Source organism: Argopecten irradians, chromosome 16 (genome assembly GCF_041381155.1).
Source record: "Argopecten irradians isolate NY chromosome 16, Ai_NY, whole genome shotgun sequence".
Classification (NCBI taxonomy): Eukaryota; Metazoa; Mollusca; class Bivalvia; order Pectinida; family Pectinidae; genus Argopecten; species Argopecten irradians.
The window spans coordinates 7,013,234-7,034,805 of NC_091149.1; the positions used below are offsets into that span (position 1 = coordinate 7,013,234).

Consider the following 21,572-nt stretch of genomic DNA (forward strand, 5'->3'; position numbering starts at 1 on the left):
TGTTATTTTTTATCCAAGGTAATGCTTTATCCAAGTTTATACTTTATCCAAGGTAATGCTTTATCCAAGGTAATACTTTATCCAAGGTAATGCTTTATCCAAGTTTATACTTTATCAAATTTTATACTTTATCATAGGTTATGCTTTATCCAATGTTATACTTTATCCAAGGTAATGCTTTATCCAATGTTATTCTTTATCCAAGGTAATGCTTTATCCAAGTTTATACTTTATCAAATGTTATTCTTTATCCAAAGTCATACTTTATCATAGGTAATGCTTTATCCAAGTTCATAATTTATCCAAATCCATACTTTATCCAAGTTCATAATTTATATAAGGTCATACTTTAACCAAGTTCATACTTTATCCAAAGTCATACTTTATCATAGGTCATACTTATGAATGATGCGTTAAAGTCACATTACTAGAATATGTAAACAATGTGAACATGTGTCCACACGAATGTAAATCCAAAAGAAATTGTAAAAGTTTGTTGCCCACGAAAATTGACCCTAACGGAAAAAAAGATGTCAAAGTATGTTTAGTGTAAAGTCTCTTGTGTTATTGTCTTTGTGTATTGGTAACAAAAACCTATTATCGCTATCATTATTTCAACCCATGAAACATTTCATAGCTAACCTGAAGGCTCTGTGAGGGAACATAGATGAGATGGTAGTTTATTTCCTTGATGTACATCAGAAAGAATAACGGTTGACTGTGTGGCTTTTCAGGCGTTGCTGTCTCTGTAATCTTTACATGAACTATTTTCAGGCTTGAAATTGGTCAGTTTTTGTTTTCTCCCGAACTGCCTTAAGTTTTTCCGTGGCATATTCCAGGGGTGGATATCACGACTGTGTTAGTGAGACATTGAGCATTTTTCATTCACAAACAATTTATTGTAAAATAGTTACAAATACAGGATTCGAGGGTGGCATGACAAATTGGCGACCTCTGATGAATTCATGGAAATATGGATTGTTAAAGTTATGTAATCAAAGTATAAAACAAACAAAAAATGTGTTAATTTCGTAACGCAATTAACGAAACTCTCAGCATGCGGACACAAAACAGAAAAATAAATTAGTTTGGCCTAATAATCTGGTATACGTAAATCCCAGCCTTCCTCATTGGAAACAGTATGTTATCGTCCGTCTTCGCGTGAAGGGCTGGGGTGATACGAAGGAGCGGTCAGCGATATCATGGGGGGTGGGTATAGGGTGCTGTAGGTGTTAGTCATGGATAACAGCTGAGGTTTCATGTGCCTAAGGCAATTTTTTATGATGTAGTGTCTGTTTCATCGTCTGTCATCGTCTGTAAGTGCTGACCCTAACGTCAGGTCAAACTGACCCATATCTGTCAGGCGAGTGTTAACACTTCCTATAGAGATATGATACGGAGCTTGGCGGGCGGTATCACGTCAGTAGTATCACGTCAGTAGCATTTACTTCTACCAACCACACTTGTCTATACGATTTATTATTAGAAACACACAAGGTCGATTTATCACCCATCGCTAAATTCTCTCTCTCCAACTCTTTGTCTGTCTTCCCCCCTCTCTCTCTCCCTTTCTCTCTGTCTCTGCCATCCGGGAGATTGCTATAAAGTTAATGTAAAGAGGAATTTGGAAACATTAAATATGCTCTGCCGCAAAAAAGACAAAGCATAAACGATACCCTCTCTGTCTCTCCCTCTCTCTGTTTCTGCCACCAGAGAGTTGATGTTACACTTGATGTAAAGCGGAATTTTGAAACATTAAAGATGCCTCGCCTCAAAAAAGACAAAGCATAAACGATACCCTCTCTGTCTGTCCTTCTCTCTGTTTCTGCCACCAGAGAGTTGATGTTACACTTGATGTAAAGCGGAATTTTGAAACATTAAAGATGCCCCGCCGCAAAAAAAGACAAAGCATCAACGATACCCTCTCTGTCTCTCCCTCTCTCTGTTTCTGCCACCAGAGAGTTGATGTTACACTTGATGTAAAGCGGAATTTTGAAACATTAAAGATGCCTCGCCTCAAAAAAAGACAAAGCATAAACGATACCCTCTCTGTCTCTCCCTCTCTCTGTTTCTGCCACCAGAGAGTTGATGTTACACTTGATGTAAAGCGGAATTTTGAAACATTTAAGATGCCCCGCCTCAAAAAAAGACAAAGCATAAACGATACCCTCTCTGTCTGTCCTTCTCTCTGTTTCTGCCACCAGAGAGTTGATGTTACACTTGATGTAAAGCGGAATTTTGAAACATTTAAGATGCCCCGCCGCAAAAAAAAAAAAGACAAAGCATAAACGAAGAATAAATTGATGTTTAATCATGTTTATATGTGTCTAATTAACATAAGAATAAATATTCAATATTTTTTTTTTTGCTTTTTATACCTTGCGAAATCATTACTCTATCTTTATTCCATACGGGGTTTAGTGTTGTGGATTTTTTTCGGAACGCAAATTAATTTTTTTTGGATTTTTTTCGGGACGCAAATTATTTTTTTTTAATATTTTTATTTTAATTAAAAATAAGAAGCTCAAACTTTCCAATGATGGTAATTGTGTAAAGAAAGTTACTTTTGTAACTGAAGAAAAATACTAATTCTTTAGCTCGTGTTTTTGATAAGAATAAAACTTTCTAGTGGTTAGCGGTGTATCATCTTTAAGTTGATTGATTTTGATTAACATACTATACCGGTAAGTCACCAAAGGTCAGGCAGCGTATGTGATTTGGTGTGTGAGTGCTTTTTTGGAGTCTGCGGTACGTTCATGCGATCTAGAATACTACTATACATACCTCTGTTTGTTTGTGTGATTAATTGCGTCCTATTAATAGTCAGTGTCGTGTAACGACGTCCTCATATGAAGTGCGAGGTGCGTGTTTTGGGAGACTGCGACATATTTGTGTTATGTCTTCTTGTATAGTGGAACTGTTACCGTTTTTATAGTGCTATATCACTGAAGCATGCCGCCGAAGACACCAAGCAACACACCTGTCCATGTCACATTAACAGGGGAACCAGGCGTCCCACTCCCTTAAAGCTGAGCGCCAAGCAGGATAAAAAACTACCACTTTTATATGCTTCCGTGTGTCTCGGTCAGCCAAGGGACAGAACCCTCAGGCTACCTCACAGGCGCGAGCGATCAACAGAAAGCCAAAAGTGAGGCGGTATGAAGAAATACAGTCAGCTCGAAAGAAGAGATCCTAAATATTTTCGCCTTTTACGATTACGCAATCGGGGCAGCAGGTGCAATTCTAACGCCCTACATGCAGGGCAAATAGAGAGAACTCATTAATGTCAAAATATAGTGAGTACATACAGAGCTCAATAATGCAAATACTAAAATTAGTTTTGGCAATATGTCTGTTAGTAATACTCTGTTTCTAACATTTCATACTAGGGAGAGATAATCTAGTATCAAAACTTTGCTGAGAATCTTCGGGTCTGACTGTCAGTCTTAAGGTTGATCACTGTATGCGATTTGTTGATGTGGTGTTGTGTGTTAGCGAAGAATGTTAATATGATCTTCTCTTGTCATAGTTAACATCGAGTCCATTTTATAGTGCTGTCATACTGAATAGTATTGTCATACTGAATAGTATTACCAAGTACACATCCATCTTGGTTACATGATACTGATAAAATGTTAATTAGTTATCTCACTTCCTCAATGTTGATCAAGATTGCAGTTTTTTAGTCATCAGTCACAGAATGACACGTGAGAAACAAGTTGTTTTTATAGCCTCACTCGTCCTCTTTTCAAACGCGCTATTATGCGCGCAACAGTTTGGAGAGACCACTGCACAACAACCAACTAAATTAACACTAGCAGTGGCTCATGTGTGTTGAAAATTGAACCCTGGATAGAATTATGACCCGGACACTGGTTGACTGATTACTTATGAATTTCAAGAGAAAAATGTTTTCTGGTATGTAATTATCACTGGATAACAGTAAAATGAATTTGAAAATCCCGATTGAAATTTAGGTTCAAAATATCAATTTTGATCAAGAAAAGATTAGAATTTCATTACAAAATGACCGAGTTTGAGATAAAGGACCCCCATCTTTTTTCTACCTAGTATCATATGTGAACCATTACTTTAGTCATAGAATAAAATAAACGATTCAGCTGTATAGCACATAATGCATTGCAAAACTTCAGCACTGTAGTCTACGTAAGTATTGTTACTAAAATTGTGTAGTGGATGTTCTATTGTTCATACACGTCCTTTAAACAGATAACAAGTCGTGGTGATGTATTTTCAAAAACCGAAAACCACTACATTACACCGCGTGATTACTCAATAATTAAATGAAGTGTATCCGAAATTCCCATAGATGTGGTTGTAACTTTGAACTCTGATGATCTCACTTTTGGCCTTTGGTTGAGCGCTCGCCCCTGTGAGGAAGGCTCTGGGTTCTGTCCCCTGGCCGAGACACACCAAAGTCTATAAAAGTGGTAGTTTTTGCTCCTGCTTAGCGCTCAGCATACAGGGAGTGGGACGACAGGTTTGCCCGTTGTCAGTATAATGAGACCGGGTGGGGTGTGTTGCTTGTTGTCTTCGGCGGCATGCTTCAGTGATATAGCACTATAAAAAGGGCAACAGTTCCACTATAAAAGAAGACACTACATTAATATACCGCAGTCTCCCACACGCAACACACAGCATACATGAGAGGCCGTCCTTACATGACCATAGCTGTTAATAGGACGTTAATTAATAAAACAAACAAACAAGAAAACTCTGGTGATCGACTTCAGCGATACTTATTCATTTGTCTTTTAAATCTACTAGATTATGTTTTATATTCCTTTTTATTGTATGAGCTGAGGTCCTGCTAGAACGACCTCTCCTTCATGTGTCTACGAAAGAAAGGGTGAATTTCACTACAAATTTCAACTATTCTTGAAGACAGCTGCAATTGTCTCAACATATCTAAGGGGAATCGATAAGTGTTTTGAGAAAGTGCATGTCTATTGATCACGAAAGAATTAACATACAGTTGTTGACTGGGGTTGAGTACAACCGATGATTTGTTGGACCCGACGAAAGACTTACCCAACAGTTCTTTAGACCACTTGACGGAACAGTTCATTTATTGGTATTTTTGTCAATAGAGTTTATATAAAAATATTTTATAGGGCTATAACAAAGACACTTATTCAATAAAATAACTATCAATATATGAAAACAGATTCCATTGTCAACATATCTAATATATTTCGAGACACCGCAGTACGTTGAATTATCTCCCCTTGTCGCATGTCTCATTCCTAGGTTCCATATAAATGGTTCTTTTAAAGAAACGTCTGTATTGTACCGTACAGGTAATCATACCTGAGTTAATTACATGTTAATTACATACATACATACATGTAAAAGGTGCCGTTAAATGGCATTATGTCACAGCAATATGGACCAGTTGTTTCTCTTAGTGGTCACGTAATAATGGTTTATTCATAACGGTTTCCTCATGGAAAAGGACATAGATAAAATATATTTACCATATAATGACTAATAATTCACCTCTCAAGTCAAAATGGATAACAATAGCTTGCCCCTTGGTACTACTTAACCTTATTTAAAGGCACTTCCGGAATTGTTAAATTTTATGCAACCTATATTGTACTATGAAAATATAAGGATATTTCCGTGGTTCAAGCTTTTATAATTTATCGTTTTACTCAATATTTAAAACAATAGCCTTGTACAATGAAATTAATATTGGAGGAAATGTTCTTTCGAGTTTTCAAGTTTAAAAAAAATTCAAAAATATTATGGTCATATCTTTTGATACCGGTTTAAATTCATAAAATATATGCTACATCGCTGACAAATTGTAACAGAAAACAATAACAGCGAATAAGTATTTTGTAGTTACAAAAATTAATTACCTTATACCATTTCCACGAAAGTCCATAGCACTGTAATCTATTTGTAATGAAGTACTGATTGCACATGTACCAAAAACAAAATAAATTATTATATATGTACTTGCAGAAGTTGCAGAAAGCTTCAGGGATAGCATTCTCCAGAATCTAAAGTAATCTTCATACGGACTTCCATTGCTTACATCAGAGGTCTCCAAGGGCATTTATTATGAAAGTCGATGAGACAAAGATCAACAAGACCAAAAGAATGTTGACCATAAATGACCTAGCTGGCGGTGGTCCGTAAAACAAAAACAAAGTTAAGAATTAGATGTTTATATAACTCCTTACCGGCTAATGGAATTTATAAAGACAACGAAGGGGATATACCATCCTTTTAACAACCATGGTTATGTAAGGACGGCCTCTCATGTATGTGGTGTGTAGCGTGTATGAAGTGTGTGGGACGTGTTTTGGGAGACTGAAGTATATTCGTCTTATGTCTTCTTGTATAGTGGAACTCTTACCCTTTGTATAATGTGGTTACACTATATCAGAATAAAACTCTTTTTTTGTAATACAGGGAGTTTTTTTTATTAGTGATCTTTTCGTATCTAGAATAAAATACAATACTAAAATTCTACATTGTCTTTTATCTAGAGAACAAACGCAACTGTCAGCTTCTAAGTTTATAGCGCCATTTTTGTACAGTTATGAAGTAGTTTGTTTTGTCTTTACCCTTTGATTATATGGAAATTTTGAGGTTAATGCATTCTATTTAAGTAAAGAGCTAACACGTTCATGGCACTATGAACGCAATATGCAATCAATTTGAACCATTCCGTGATCTTGCCTACATTATTGTATATTTTAAAGTTTTTAATGTAAAACCATATACCACACCAATGATATTGTAATTTGACATTTTCATATTCCATGTAAGACGTTAAACGATTAAATTATTTTCTTTATTGTATACGAAAACACAATAAAATGCTACAGGAGCACGGCCGGCTGTCACAATGACTTAATTTATAAATGTCGTACGCTACTAGAAGAAACGCAATTACGATTTTCATATGCTTAATTTTTATAACTGTCATTATTTTACTCCAACAGACACATAATGACAGATATGAAGATAGTTTTGATATGTCTTTCCTGTTTTTTGTCGGGTTTTATTATAATTTTGCTTTAAATACACTACGAATTTATAATAAATTATTGTTCCGTGTAGAGTCAGAGAAGGCAGCATCTTGCAGTTCTCATTTGCCAGGTAGGTTTTCGTATTGTTTATATCCTTTGGGTGAGTTGATAAATATCTATTAACCAAGACAACGATAAACAGACTTAAGACGTTGATGACAGACAAAACAACAAAATAATGCATTTTTTGACTCCTTTCCGATTTTCTCACATAATTAACGAAAATATATGTGTACACGTTGTCATTATGGTACGTGTCCTCTTCACTCTTGATGTCAGATGTGTGCACATGTGGCTGTGCACGAAGTTTACCTTATTATTTTGTTAATTTAGCAAATTCAGAAACTATTTAATTGCAACCTTTTGGTTCAAATTTTAAGAAAGAAAAAAAAGAATTTTGCCATTTTGCAGAAAATGTGTATAATGACATATGCGTTTCCAAATATAAGGATATAGCTGTTGGTAAAACGTAAACATACATGGAATAACCTACTTTTCAAAGTTTTTGAAAAAAAAATAAATATCGACTCTGAGAGTCCATCAATTCTTTTTAATTAATGAATTTGATAATAATTACCGAAACTGAAAAGATAAATAGTTTTATGTGTCATTCTTTCTATCCTTCCTTACGAATTAGCATTTGATTTTGCGGGGAGAAAGTTCCTCAATCTTCTTTTTGATATTAACTCGCGTAAAGAAATTTTCGCGCATCTATAAATTTCAAACAGTAATAAGTCAATCTATTCTATAGGCTGGTATTTATGTTTGCGAAAATTAATTTAACTGCAAATACACATGTAGCGAAATTTCATTCCTGAAATAAAAGTAACTAAAGAAAAATGTCTTGTTTAGATAAATAATAGGTTTGTTTATTTTTCATTTCTTGCTTTCGCTCAAACAACGAAACACAGCCGACAAACTGCTGTTATAGTCTAAAAATTTCAAGCAGCGGATATTTATAGATTGTTCCGATGATGTTTTGACTACTGTGTATTTATGAAGGATTTTAACGGTTAAAGCAACAACATATATCAATATTCAGCTATTTACCATGTTAACTCAATTAAGTTATGGAAAGTCTGAATGTACAATTGTACTCTAAACAAATCGCACAACGAAATGAAGTGGGTTTTTCCAGAGTACACTAAGATTTTAAAATTTTGTGTTATATCTTCATAGCATACAAAATCTATCAAATTATTCCATATAAAATTTATCAATTTAGTATGAATTATTTCTTTACAATTCACAACTTTATTGATGAAGCGACTTTTTTTTACATAAACGGGATTATAAATCAATATTTAATCCAATGGTAACTCTTGTTACATGCAGATTTGAATTATGAATTAATATCTGGCAGGAGTCTAGACGGCCATGAATCACTGTACATATTGACTGGCAAACAAAACGTGAATCACTATTGCATATGAATGCATTGCAAATTACGGTTTTTTGAATCAAAATGATTTTGCTTCATTTTCTTAAATGTGAATATTAATATATTTTCATGCTTGATAACGTGCATCCGTTGGGGGAGTGCGGGAGATTTAGCGTGGCCAACGAAATTATGTACCGCTTAATCTAGTCAAAATTGATATTATGGCGTTAACAATTGAAATATGTTGCAGTAGAATGTTGCCTTATATAACTATAAATATGAAAAATCCAATATTTCAAATCTTAACGCTTGATGAATCGTTGTTAAAATGATTCCGAATACATTACGAACAATGTACAATTTCCCAGTTCATGTATGAAAATATGAATGAATATTAGAATAATAGTTTTACTGTGGCGATACCTATGCGAGACTATTTGGTTGCAAGATTGAAACTTGCGTCTACATTCCTCCGTTTCAGCCAGCGTCACTTGATGCCGCCATTTTAAACACAATTATACATATATCTATTGTTCTGCAAACTGATAACTTACTTTGACGATATTTTTTCGTCGAAGTGTTTTTTCTGTTGGGAAGCTATGGTATATGCGACTTGTCTCATTGCGACATAACTAAATTTACTATGCATCACACCTCAAAGAAGCATGCATTAGGATGATATATGTCTGTTGCTTCTTTTTAGTATACGTACCCACTACATACCCATGAACTTGTATTAGACCGTTAAATGATTTGAATTGCTCTTTTTCAGGACAATCTCATACAACATCAAAATGGTTCGACCTTCCGTATTCAATATTGCTTTGCTGTGCGCTCTTGCTGCGCTTGTTGGTAAGTATGTTGAAATGTTATTGTAAAATAGGTATGTAAAATATCATCAAAGTTTTTTGCATCCGAATTATATTTTAGTAATTACAATATTCCAATTGTAGTTGCCAACGTTAGTTATGACATATTTTGATATCACAAACAAATAAATGTTTTACATAGATTTAACATATGTTGGCCTCAGATATTTAACTAGGCACTATTGATAAAAAATTCTCAACAGAATTCTAATACTAGATTTTTCTCCCCATAGTTTGAAACTTGTGTGCATATCGTATAGACAGAAATTATCGAACCAAGTTTTAGTGATGATTTCAACATTCTAGAGACTGGTCGGCAGTCAAATACATCTTGCTGGTATTTATACAGAAACTTGTGGAACTTAAAACAAGATACCTAAGATTAAATGTTCTTTATATAGACCTGTAGTGTGATGTGACATCGCCCAAATATCAACGTTATCAAATTTCTACCTGAAATTACTACCATTATTAATTATTATTAATATTTTTGCAGTCGTGAATCGTGTAGTCGTTTCTTATCACATGTATCCATACTCTCTATCTAGCGTAACATGCGAAGCTAACAAGAGTTTAGTTGAACAAGACTAGTGATAACTTACGTTGGCTATAATTTTATTGACTCCCTTCCGTAGTAAAATAAATTACAAAACCAATTTCCGGGTACGACTTTCCGGAATCTTAATTATGATTGTATGTATATATTGATAAATTAATGTTGGCTATTTTGTTGTCCCCTTTCCGTTGTAAAAAAAAATTACTAACCATTTTCCGGAATCTAAATTACTACAAAGTGACCTAACATCTTATTACATAGTATAGTATCTGGTAAGTTGTATCTAGCCGTAACATTCCCTGGTGTGTCATAAAGTTCCATTTGTCGTCTTTAAGCAGATAGTTGCGGGTTGGCCATGCTTTTACAACCATTTGTGACCTTGTAATATATACATTAGTTAAGGTTACATGTTTTGGAGCTCATATTTGTCGATACTGACTTTTAAAGTAAAAAGAATTTTTTTAGCAATCCCCTCTTATTGAAAATGTTACATTAGCCATGCGTATGTGTGTTACATAAAAAGCAGCAAAGCAGCATGACGACCTTCCACATTCTTTATTAGACAACAAAAGGAAGTAATTTATGCATTTTCCTGATCTAATAGGTTTGTTTGTTTGTTTGAAGTATGCAGACAATGTCATATAAGGACGGCTTCCTATGTATGCGGTTTGCTGTGTGTATGAAGTGCGGTATATTCATGTTGTGTTTTGTATAGTGGCACTTTTTATAGCGCTTGTCACTAAAGCATGCTGCCGCAGACACCAAGCAACACTCCCCACACGGTCACATCATACTGACAACGGACGAAACAAGTCGTCCAATTCCCTTAATGCTGAATGCTAAGCAGGATGTTTGGCCATCCAACCAAATACAGAATGTAAAAGCAACTCAACCGTATCAATGCATCAAATTTTTACTTTGTATGTGCATGTACTGTGAAGATTTGGAGAAAAAGGAAAGCTTTGGTTCGAGTTAGGCTCAGTGTTAAAAAGTGATTTCTTCAGACAATAAATAAAGTATAATTTTCTGAAGATACTTACAAGGTAAATATGTCCTTTCAATTTGAAGAAAAAAATGATAGAATAAAGAAAGAACATTTTCACATTTCAACAATATAAATTTGAAAAGTTTCATTGAAAACAATAAATTTACAGATTTTTTTATGACAATAAAAGATGAGGACAGATTATTAGCATAATAACCAAGCGAATTATGGCTTTGCCACAGATAAACTGTTTCAAGTAATTCGTATCCTAGAGATATACGTTTATAAGTAGCCAGCGTTATGTGGAATATAACCGTTTGAATTACAGCTTTGACCCAACTCAGGAGAACTACGATATGCATTATGCCCAAATGAATTAACAATGAGACACCATGTTGTATATATCAGTGACATCCTTTCCATTTACATAAAATCGTCAAAATGTTTCCAGAAAGCCTGTGTCTAAGTTATGATAATGTAAAAGAATTCATGCCACTGCCTTTGTGATGGTCTATCTATCATGTCATGACTGTAAAAATAGCATTTCATAAATACAAACAACACGATCAGAGACCAAGATGCCTATCTCTATAAGACAGTGAAATCTTATTCATCAGATTCAATGAATCACAAAAGAAAATTTAATTCAAATTCAATTTAAGTTGACATTTTAATCACGAACTTTAACAGACATGGATTTCATTATAGTGTATCGGTCATGGTTCATTTCAGTTCGTCTTTCTGTTTCCATATTTACCGTAAGTCGTGACTACGGGTCAAGACTTACATAATACTTATTATTTATTGGACACTTAAATGTACAATGTAAACATTGGCAAACATAAGCGAAAATATATTAATATTAATACCGTGTGGGGTTCTGCAGGGGACATGTTTTGCTGAACGCTTGTTCATTAATACGCGTTCCTATTAAAAGAGACCATCTTTTTGCCGTTTTTTTTTTTGTTTGACTGGTTTCAAGCATACTTCCTTGTAATATTTAAAACATTTTGAAACACGTATGCCCTGCCCCTTTAATCGCTGTTAATGTGATTGTCGACCGTTGTTTGTTTTTGAACCCGTGGAAATCAAAATATCGTGATAATTTATATTGTTATCGCAACAGCTATCTATTTTATTTAAAAAAATATATATACTTCAAATGAATACATATAAATAACAAAATGTCTGCTAATCAATTGCAATACAATTACCTATACCCTACAGTCTGTATTTATCAATTAATATGTCCATATAATCACTTCGGCATTTTACATAATCCACTAGTAATATAAAACATGGACCGTGTTTAATTGGATACGCCAGGCAGAAAATCAAATTGTTAGCAATCAAATTATATCAGGTGTTGATAACGTCGTGATAAGATGGCGGTCACGATGGCTCGTCATACATTGTAAGCTGACAGTCCTTGGAATAAAGGATGTTGTAATTTTGTAATAAAAGTTTCTGATAGAGTTCATTACATTAGACTTGAAACTCGAAGTTTTGATTATTTTTTCAAAGATTCGCAAAATGAAATTAAAAAAATCGAAAAACTTGTTTCATAAATCTCACATTAAATTCACACCCTTTTAGAACATATATGTATCGTTTGAGTGTTTTTCATGGATTGAGTAAATCCCTTTAGGAATTTCATATTAGCTCTGCATCAAATATTAATTTCTTCCATTGATATTTCATGTGAATGGTGTACTAAGGCGGCCATATAACTGCCGTAAAAATATGTCCAATTGTTTTCAGGTCTTCTACTTAACGTTCCTCATAAAGGAATGGGATAACTGGTTGACCCATTGTTACTGTGATCTGACTGGTTTGGGTTTGCAGTTCGTTGTCTTTCGTAATATATTTTATGCTCGGTAATGTATTAGTTGTGTTGGAGTTCGTTAATTGGTCTTAACGTCCGGGTAACAGGTAATGGCATTTAAAATCTATCGAGTGTGTGTATGTTTTGGGCGACTAATCTAATTTAATAGTATCGTATCTTTTTATCTATTGCCCATTTTCAATATAATATCTTACTGAAATTTGCCACTACATAAATCGAACAAGCACATCCCATCCGATCATGTATAATAACCAGTCGTCCCACTCCCTATATGCTGAACGCTAAGCAGGAACAGAAACTACCACTTTTGTAGACAATGGCTCAGGGGACAGAACTCAAAGAAACACGTCACGAACATACGGCAACCTCCACATCCACACACGACAACACCATACACAACACGTTGAAAACCAGGAGGCCAGGCAGACCTTACATTAGCTGATAACAAGACATGAAACGTAATCAATCAATAGTTACATAATTTCGAAGGACTTTAATTGAATAGGGAAATTACTTCCAAAAGGTTCCTTTTTTGTTTTCTTTTTTTCCTGAATTATGAAAAGGTTTTTACATCTGATTATATACAATGTGTTAATATCTATCAACTTTTACCTCAAATGGACTGGAGTTTACACTATCGCAAGGAGACAACACATGAAGATATCTCAGCCTTCCAAATATAAACATTCACACAAAAACATTTCATATAGGCGATGCCGTCCTTTAATGACCTTTACTTATAATAAGGCGTAAATAAACCAACCGCCCAAAAGTCCTCCTTATACCCATTATATCGTACTAGTTTACAGCATATACATGTTTTTATTGAATATTAATCGAAACCCAAATCACTTATTTTCTCCTCATTTACATAATGTATTTCAAAGCATATTAACATGTATTCACCGAATATCAATTAAAACCCAATTTATTTATTTTCTTCATTCACATAATATATTCTTAAACAAAACATCTATTCATTAAATTTAAATTGAATTTTGTATTATTTTAAAGCATATACATGTCTTCCTCAGATATTAATGGAAACATGAATTACTTGATTTCTTACATATTTACATTGAATTAAAACATCATATTTCTTCCTGCAGCTGTACAAGGAATGAAGAAAGTCACCGGAGAGTGTTATTTGGTCTGTGGCGACGAAAGAGGTGAAGCATCGGGTGTGATCACAGTCTGTCTCCCTGCACCACAGGCCAATTGCAGCATTTGTCGATTCTACGAAAATAAATGCCCAGATATCCAGGAATGCAGTATGAAAAGTAAAATGACAGTGGACGGTAGATGTCGGATCTGCGATGGTGGGTATTGTAACTAGATAACGAACTTGTGAACGAGTGAGGATAATTTTGACTTCTTGTTAAAGTGGAAATATTTTTCCTTTTTATAGTGCTATTTTACTGAAGCATCCCGCCGAAGACATCGACCACAGTAGTTCAGTAACTGAAGTTAATATCTGTGTGGACAATGTTGCGCTTACGATGAATAAAATTAACGGTCTCATTTGTCATTATATACAGAACCTTCAAGTTCCAGGGGTGGATATTTAGACATGAATGATAATCCCTGGAACATCTTGGTTTATGACAATCTTTGTTTACTTGTTTGTTTGATTAATCAACGTCCTATTAACAGCTATGGTCATGTAAGGACGGCATCCCATGTATGCAGTATGTTGCGTGTATATTGTGCGAGGTGCGTGTTTTGGGAGACTGTGGTATATTCATGTTGTTTCTTCTTGTATAGTGGAACTGTTACCATTTTTTTTAGTTCTATATCACTAAAGCATGCCGCCGGAGACACCAAGCAACACACACCACCCGGTCACATTATACTGACAACGGGCGAACAAGTCGTCCCACTCCTTGTTTGCTGAGCGCTAAGAAGGAGCAGAAACTACCACTTTTATAGACTTTGGTGTTTCTCGGCCAGGGGACAGGACACAGATCCTTCCTCACAGGGGCGAACGCTCAACTCAAGGCCAAAAGTGAGGCAGTGCCAAGGGAGGCATTAGGAAAGATAAAGTCAGTTAGAAAGAAGAGCAAAGATAAGATCCTAATTTTAGTCGCCTTTTACGATCATGCAATAGGGGAAGCAGGTACAATTCTAACGCCCTACCTGCAGGGCCTTTGTTAACTGTCTCATCTGTTGTCTTATTTTTTATCGACTGAACTTTCCTATATAATTTGTGTAGATGAGGTTTGCGCTAACGACAAGTAGGACCAAACTACCTTTCTCATATGTTGACCCAAATTTTATTGAATTAACTTTCCTATCTTTGTAGATGAGGTTTGCGCTTACGACGAGCAGGCACTGAAGGTTGGCGACCAGGTCGGAAGTAAATGCGGGTCACAAGAATGCATGTGTCAGAAAGACGGAACATTGAAATGCACACAAAAGGAGATCTTATTCCAATGGAAGCTTTGTCACGAGAATGTTTAAGAACGTTTCTTAGATTACTGAAAGATACTTTTTTTTCACAAATACAATATTTTGCTTCTTCAGTATTTTCAAAACATTCGCAAATATATCAATTCGCAATCAAAAACTCTAAATAATTAATCGTTTATCACAATTGTTTGCGGAACATTTGAATGCGCGTTCAAGGTAATTCGCAAAAATGCCCGAAAGTTTGTATCTTGGGAAAATAAAATGGCTTACAAATTCTTTCACATTGTTAAAGATAAGCCAAAAATATCATGATACTGGAATTAGTGTCACACATTTCTCTGTTTGATTATTTTATTTTTTCTCGATTATAATGGAAATTAAAAAGGTTATCACTTTTCTGTTGTTTTTTCTTTTCTGTACAAAACCTGGTGAGGTTAAACACATTGTTTGTTTGTTTGATTAAATTAAAGTCCTATTAACAGTCAGGGTCATGTAAAGACAGCCTCTATGTATGCGGTATGTAGTGCGGGTGAGTGTTTTGGAAGACTGCGGTATGTTTGTGTTGTGTTTTCTTGTATAGTTGAACTGCTGCCCTTTTTAAAGTGCTATATCACTAAAGCATGTCGTCGGAGACACCAAGCAACACACCCCACTCGGTCACATTATACTAACAATGGGCGAATCAGTTGTCCTACTCCCTTCATGCTGAAAGCTAAGCAGGAGTAGAAACTATCAATATAGACTTTGGTATGTCAAGGCCAGGGGACAGAACCCAGAGCCTTCCTCACATGGGCGAGCGTTCAACTCATGGCCAAAAGTGAGGCGGGGTCAAGGGAGACGTTAGGAAAGATCAAAGTCAGTTAAGAAGACGATAAAAGACAAGATCCTAAATTACATAACCAATAAGCAAACTATAGCATAAATGTATTGTTCTACATTTCTTATGAAACATAAAACGTAAAACATTGACAAATTCCACGACATTGTTAAGTATTTTAATTAATATCGTTGAAATATCAAATCGTTGATCAATACGATTAAGCAGGTACAATATTAACTCTGTACCCATACCCGAGCCAAAGTCACGCACGTTAAACAAATGAACTACATAACCACTGAGAAGGTGATAAAATGATCTTTAGGCAAGACAATTCACCTAATAAGGTAAACACACTACTCTCAGAGCGATTTGAGCAGTTCTAGCCAAAAGTTGCATTACTTTACGAGCAAGGGACAGGGTTCGGCATACAAGAAGTTCGACCATCAGTTAAGAAGACGATAAAAGACAAGATCCTAAATTAAGTCGTCTTTTACGATCATGCGATTGGGACAGCAGGTACATTTCTTACCCCTACCTGCAGTGGAAACATGGAGTCAATATGCTTTATATTGAACGTCACGTGATCATGTAATAACCAAAGAAATTAGTGTAAAATCAGATCATATATAGTACAGACATAGTGTGAGATTTAGTGGTTTGGCAAATTGCCCTAATAAGCCGCGAGAGCGATGATATATCGGTGTACTAACTTAAGTACACATACAATAGTGTTTGAAATCATACATAGCGGTGACGATAAACATGGACAATTGTGACTAGTGTTTTCTCTATTTCATATCATAGAGTTACTTGCCCTTGCAGATAGGTGTTGATTGTGACGTCATGTGTTTCCGAACGCAAGACAATACTTTTCAGAGAAAATATGGTAAGTTTCGCCCACAAAACAATGACGTAAGAAAATTACCTACCCACAACGGCAGATAACTGCAATATGCAAAGGGATAATATATCATTTAGTAGATTTTTTTTTCTAATAGAACTTAGGATTGGACCAGATGTCTTCGTAAAGATACTTATAGTTGTCTAGACTGTACCGTCTTAAGGCTTACTTCTATGAAGTAGTGAATGACCATAAATGTCAATGTGATATTAACATAGACGACATCAACTGTAGAAACATATACATGTACGTTTTGATATAGCGAACTTCAGCACCTGAGCCATATGCGTGGGATAATATGAAATGTCTATCTTCTTTCAGGTCATCCAACCCCGGCGCTCCAATCGCATTAAATAAAGATACTACATACATATGTTTCAGACGATTAAGTCATTAAATGTGGTTTCCTGATATTTGAAAAAGGCTGTGAATGAAAATATAATTCAGATTAAAGTTAACGCAAAGTTAGCTGATACCAGGAAGAAAAACAGGCTGCAGAAATTATGGAATTTCTATTTGGATCAAAACAAACAGCTTACGATGTCTCAATCTTCCTTGATCATTCAGCTAAATATTAATCATTTTGTACTACTGAACCGGGAAAGTACAGAAAGAGCATCGCCTACGCAGAATATCCCTTATGTTAGCGATCGTAAGGTGGGCTTATACGATAATAGATAGATTCTTCCTGTAAATCAAACCGATATTATCAATCAAAAATTATCTATAACTCGGCCCGCTCAGTTGCGAAGCGAGAGGTTTCTGTCCAACACGCACTTGTATAATACTTTCTTTGAAAGTTAAGGTTTTTTCTGTATTCATGGGGTCAAATGAAATGCGGACGAAATATCTTCAAGTTCCTAGTATTGAAACAAGCTTTCAATAAAAAACATTTTTCTTAAAAAAAGACACTTCACATATCCTACTCTCAGTCTTTTTTTCTGTATTCATAGGGTCAAATGAATTGCGGACGAAATATCTTCAAGTTCCTAGTATTGAAACAAGCTTTCAATAAAAACATTTTTCTTAAAAAAAGACACTTCACATATCCTACTCTCAGTCTAGTTATCCAATTAAATTTATATGTGCCGTAATTTTCACGAATCTAAAAGAGCTTTACATATGTTATTTACCACGAAAGGTAAGTTTTTGATAATTACTTAAAACGCATGTTTAAGTATTAATTTTACAAGGTCAAATAAGTGCTCAAAATTAATTTAGGCAATACTGCCAAAAAACTTTATATTTACGTCTTCGGTACAGTAAAAACAATGCACACAGTTAAACCAAGAAGCGGGGTAGTGGTCTATCATTTAATTTCACATTTTTACGATGATATCGGTAATTTTAAAGTTACGTCTTCAGATATGTTTTCATCTAAATATATATATATATTAAGCATTAAACAAGAACTATATGTATTACAGTGCATAGATTATAAATTGTTCCAAATGCTTACAAAGCATCAATTCACAGCTTAATTCACCAAAACTCGTTTTCAATATTTCACTGAAGGAAAAATAGGATGGATTTTTTCCGTCCTATTACGTCACCTCTGATATTGAAGCGTACTTATATTGTTGAACGAAGGGATGCAACTCCATTTATTGGAAAGATTATTTTTGGTTTGTGCCCTCTTTGGCCACCGAATCCTACAAATTATCAAACTTCAGCTATATTAATGATACGCTTACCCAATTACACATATTATTAGGTACTGTAGTTAATGTTGGATAAAACACAAATAACTAATCGTATCTAACGGCAGTTCTCACTCGGTTATGACACAGTTAGTACTTCAGTTTAAATCCATTTTCTCAGCCTGACTACATTTCCTTCCAGTATGCATATGTATGTGGCTAATATATGGTGAAATATATGTTGTCAATACAAATTTGATAGCAGTCTAATAGTAGCAAATGCGATTGAAACACAGATCACGCCGTAATGACACAACCAGTACTTCATTTTAAAATGCATTTCGTCAACCTAGCTGCATCGACTGAAAACAATATTTTCCTCCCAGTATACATATATATGTGGCTATGTTGGGTGAATTAACTACATATAGATGTACGACAATTACTCTGACAGCTCTTTCAAACTATTTCTCCCCATCAAGAAATATAGTGATAGCAACTAATTGTTTTGGTGCTTGATTAGGTAAGGGGAGGTCATATTAACAACCAATGTCACAAGAGGACACAAAGCGAACATACTTCATTCTCCTAAAACAAGCACCTCGCAATTCTTCATACACGCAACACACCACATAAATAGGAGGCCGTCCTTACTCTCGAAAGTGAAAAACATATCTGTGCGAATTTTTTCTCGGGAAATTCAGATGGTTTTTTTCCAAGTGAATTTCATATGGCATTTAAAGCTCGAAAAAACGCTTAAATAAGTTTATACTTACCGGGAAGAGGATGTAAATTTGTTATGGACCTGGGCATGTGAAGGACGCTAATGAAGAACCCAAATAAACTATGTGTGACGAAGTTCATCACATCTTTCCGAACAGGTATATGTCCCGAAATCATGTTAATCAATCTAGTTACATAAATTGGCCCATAAATGTCAGTCAAGTGACTGATGTCTGTATTGAGGAATCACACACAAAAAGACTAACAACATACGATAAAATAATTAAAATAAATGATTTAATGAGGATACAAACAATCGATAAAACATAATTACTGGATTAGATAGAACGTGTTACAAGTTGAGTAGTTTGATTGATGCCGTACTTATTAAATGTATTAGACTTTATAGTATAAATATCTGTAGTACTGCCGTATGATATTTAGGGATCAGAACGGGTGAAGTATTATACAGGAAAAGTTCGGTGGATTTGTCCGCGAAAACCAGTCGGAAAAGATCCGTGGAATTGTCCTGAAAAGTTCGCAGAATTGACCCTCATAGATAGGAAATTGATAAGGTAAGTTAATAATGAAACAAGAAAAGGCGTATTTTTTTATAAATTAATACATTCAAAACAGGAAATAAAACGTTATTATATAAATTGATATGTTAATAAAATGTGCCGAGATCAATTGGAAAAACAATGGTTGCTCAAAGTTGGTCAAAGTTTTTCAAAGCTAGTTTGAAGACTAAATTGAATAATATTTCTTTTTTTATGCCAGAAACATTCAGGCAATAACATCTTAAGTGTTTAGATAGTTAATAATTTATTTTCCTTGTAGGCTATTCTCATCTAAAAGAGACAAAGCTCAATTAATGGCAATTTGACTAAACGTCTCATATTGGATAAGTCCCTAAATTGAAATATCAAAAATGTGAAGATATATTTTGTGACGTATTAGATTCCAAATATTGCAGATATTACCATCATAATTTAACTTTCTTTATACAGTTATGTAGAAGTTCGTTTTTGATCAAATATTTGAATAGGTCAGTTTTATTTTTCCATAATGGAACCAGATGGTGGTTACACATTTTAAATAGAATAATGTAAAACAAAATACTTTTTGATTTTATTGCTGAAAACAAATATTTTTTTGTATTGATTTGCTTGCAAAATCATATGACAATCGAAAAAAGCATGTTCGAAAAATTAATATTTTTTGTCTTGCAGATTTATGAATTAAACCATGTTTTGGCCAAATTTACGTGATATGCAGTTTTACTGCTAAATAATGTTTTTACCAAAAAAGATTACGATAACAAGTACATACTCTTCAAATCGGCAGCATTAGTCAACATGACATGTTTAGATCTAGCTTTTTCAGGCGAATGAGTTATCGGTTACGCATTAATATCAAAGAAAAAGTAACCCTTTAAGACATAAAACATAAACTGATATTGATAAGGTTCAAATTTGATAAATGTATGCATCTAAAAAGAGCAAAAATGTTAATGTTGTCTAAATTCAAAAAGGTTTTGAGCCGTTTTTATCTTTCATTATTTCTTCTACTGACTCAAATTATTGTATTATTTCAACTTACTTATACTTAACTTAAGTTTGTCTAATTAAAATACTTAAAGTAATGCTAAAAAGAACAACTTTCCGACCAAATGATATTTGGCGTCTTTTTCGAGTTAAAATTCTAGGAACATCCAACCAAAAAAGCAGAAAACAAATTCCGCTGCAATTATTTGGAGGTTAGGCCTCTACTTTTCGTATTTTAACTGGACTAGTATTACATGTGCTCATAATAGCATTGATATTGGAATTCAATAACTTTGTTGTAAGGTAATAATGCAAATTACACAATAATATCGCGATGTCATATGATACTTCTAATTGGTAACGACCAACAGATTGAAGATGATACAAATGGAAGATGATGCTTGTATAATGTATTTGCGGAACGACTGTCGAGTCCATATATTTGATGTTTGATAACGAAAGGATTGAACATGAGTTATACCAGCTCATGCTGTTATTGATAGGAATAGTTAACCCTCACAGAATTTGTATTTACCTATATTAAAAGAAAATCGTCCTGTGACATCGGTTTGCTGTCATTTATGTATACCGTGTTTAACTGCAGACATACCTATTCACTTAATACCTCATATCCTTAACACATAAATGTCAGAGATGCGCCTTCCGGTGAAAACAAAGAAACAATCAATAAAATTAATGTATACTTTATTTAGTTAGAACAGATTACATTAATGAGACTAAGACAAATATATATATATATATATATATATTGCGTCTTAAGATTATTAATATCATTATTTATGCTATACATTTCAACTTTGCAGA

General features: G+C 34.3%; 1 protein-coding gene across 1 annotated transcript; it reads left to right on the forward strand.

Annotated features, from left to right (window-relative positions):
* Positions 1-7,096: 7,096 nt before the first annotated feature.
* On the forward strand, positions 7,097-15,511 carry LOC138310734 (uncharacterized). Its single transcript, XM_069252072.1, has 4 exons — positions 7,097-7,140; positions 9,224-9,303; positions 13,817-14,026; positions 15,010-15,511. The coding sequence occupies exons 2-4, from the start codon at positions 9,246-9,248 to the stop codon at positions 15,165-15,167; spliced, it is 426 nt and encodes a 141-aa protein (XP_069108173.1). The 5' UTR covers positions 7,097-7,140; positions 9,224-9,245; the 3' UTR covers positions 15,168-15,511.
* Positions 15,512-21,572: the final 6,061 nt, after the last annotated feature.

Coding starts and splice junctions, on each gene's coding strand:
- LOC138310734 (XM_069252072.1), top strand. CDS start 9,246: ATGGTTCGACCTTCCGTATTCAATATTGCTTTGCTGTGCGCTCTTGCT. Junction 9,304..13,816: donor CGCTCTTGCTGCGCTTGTTG/GTAAGTATGTTG, acceptor TTCTTCCTGCAG/CTGTACAAGGAATGAAGAAA. Junction 14,027..15,009: donor TAGATGTCGGATCTGCGATG/GTGGGTATTGTA, acceptor CTATCTTTGTAG/ATGAGGTTTGCGCTTACGAC.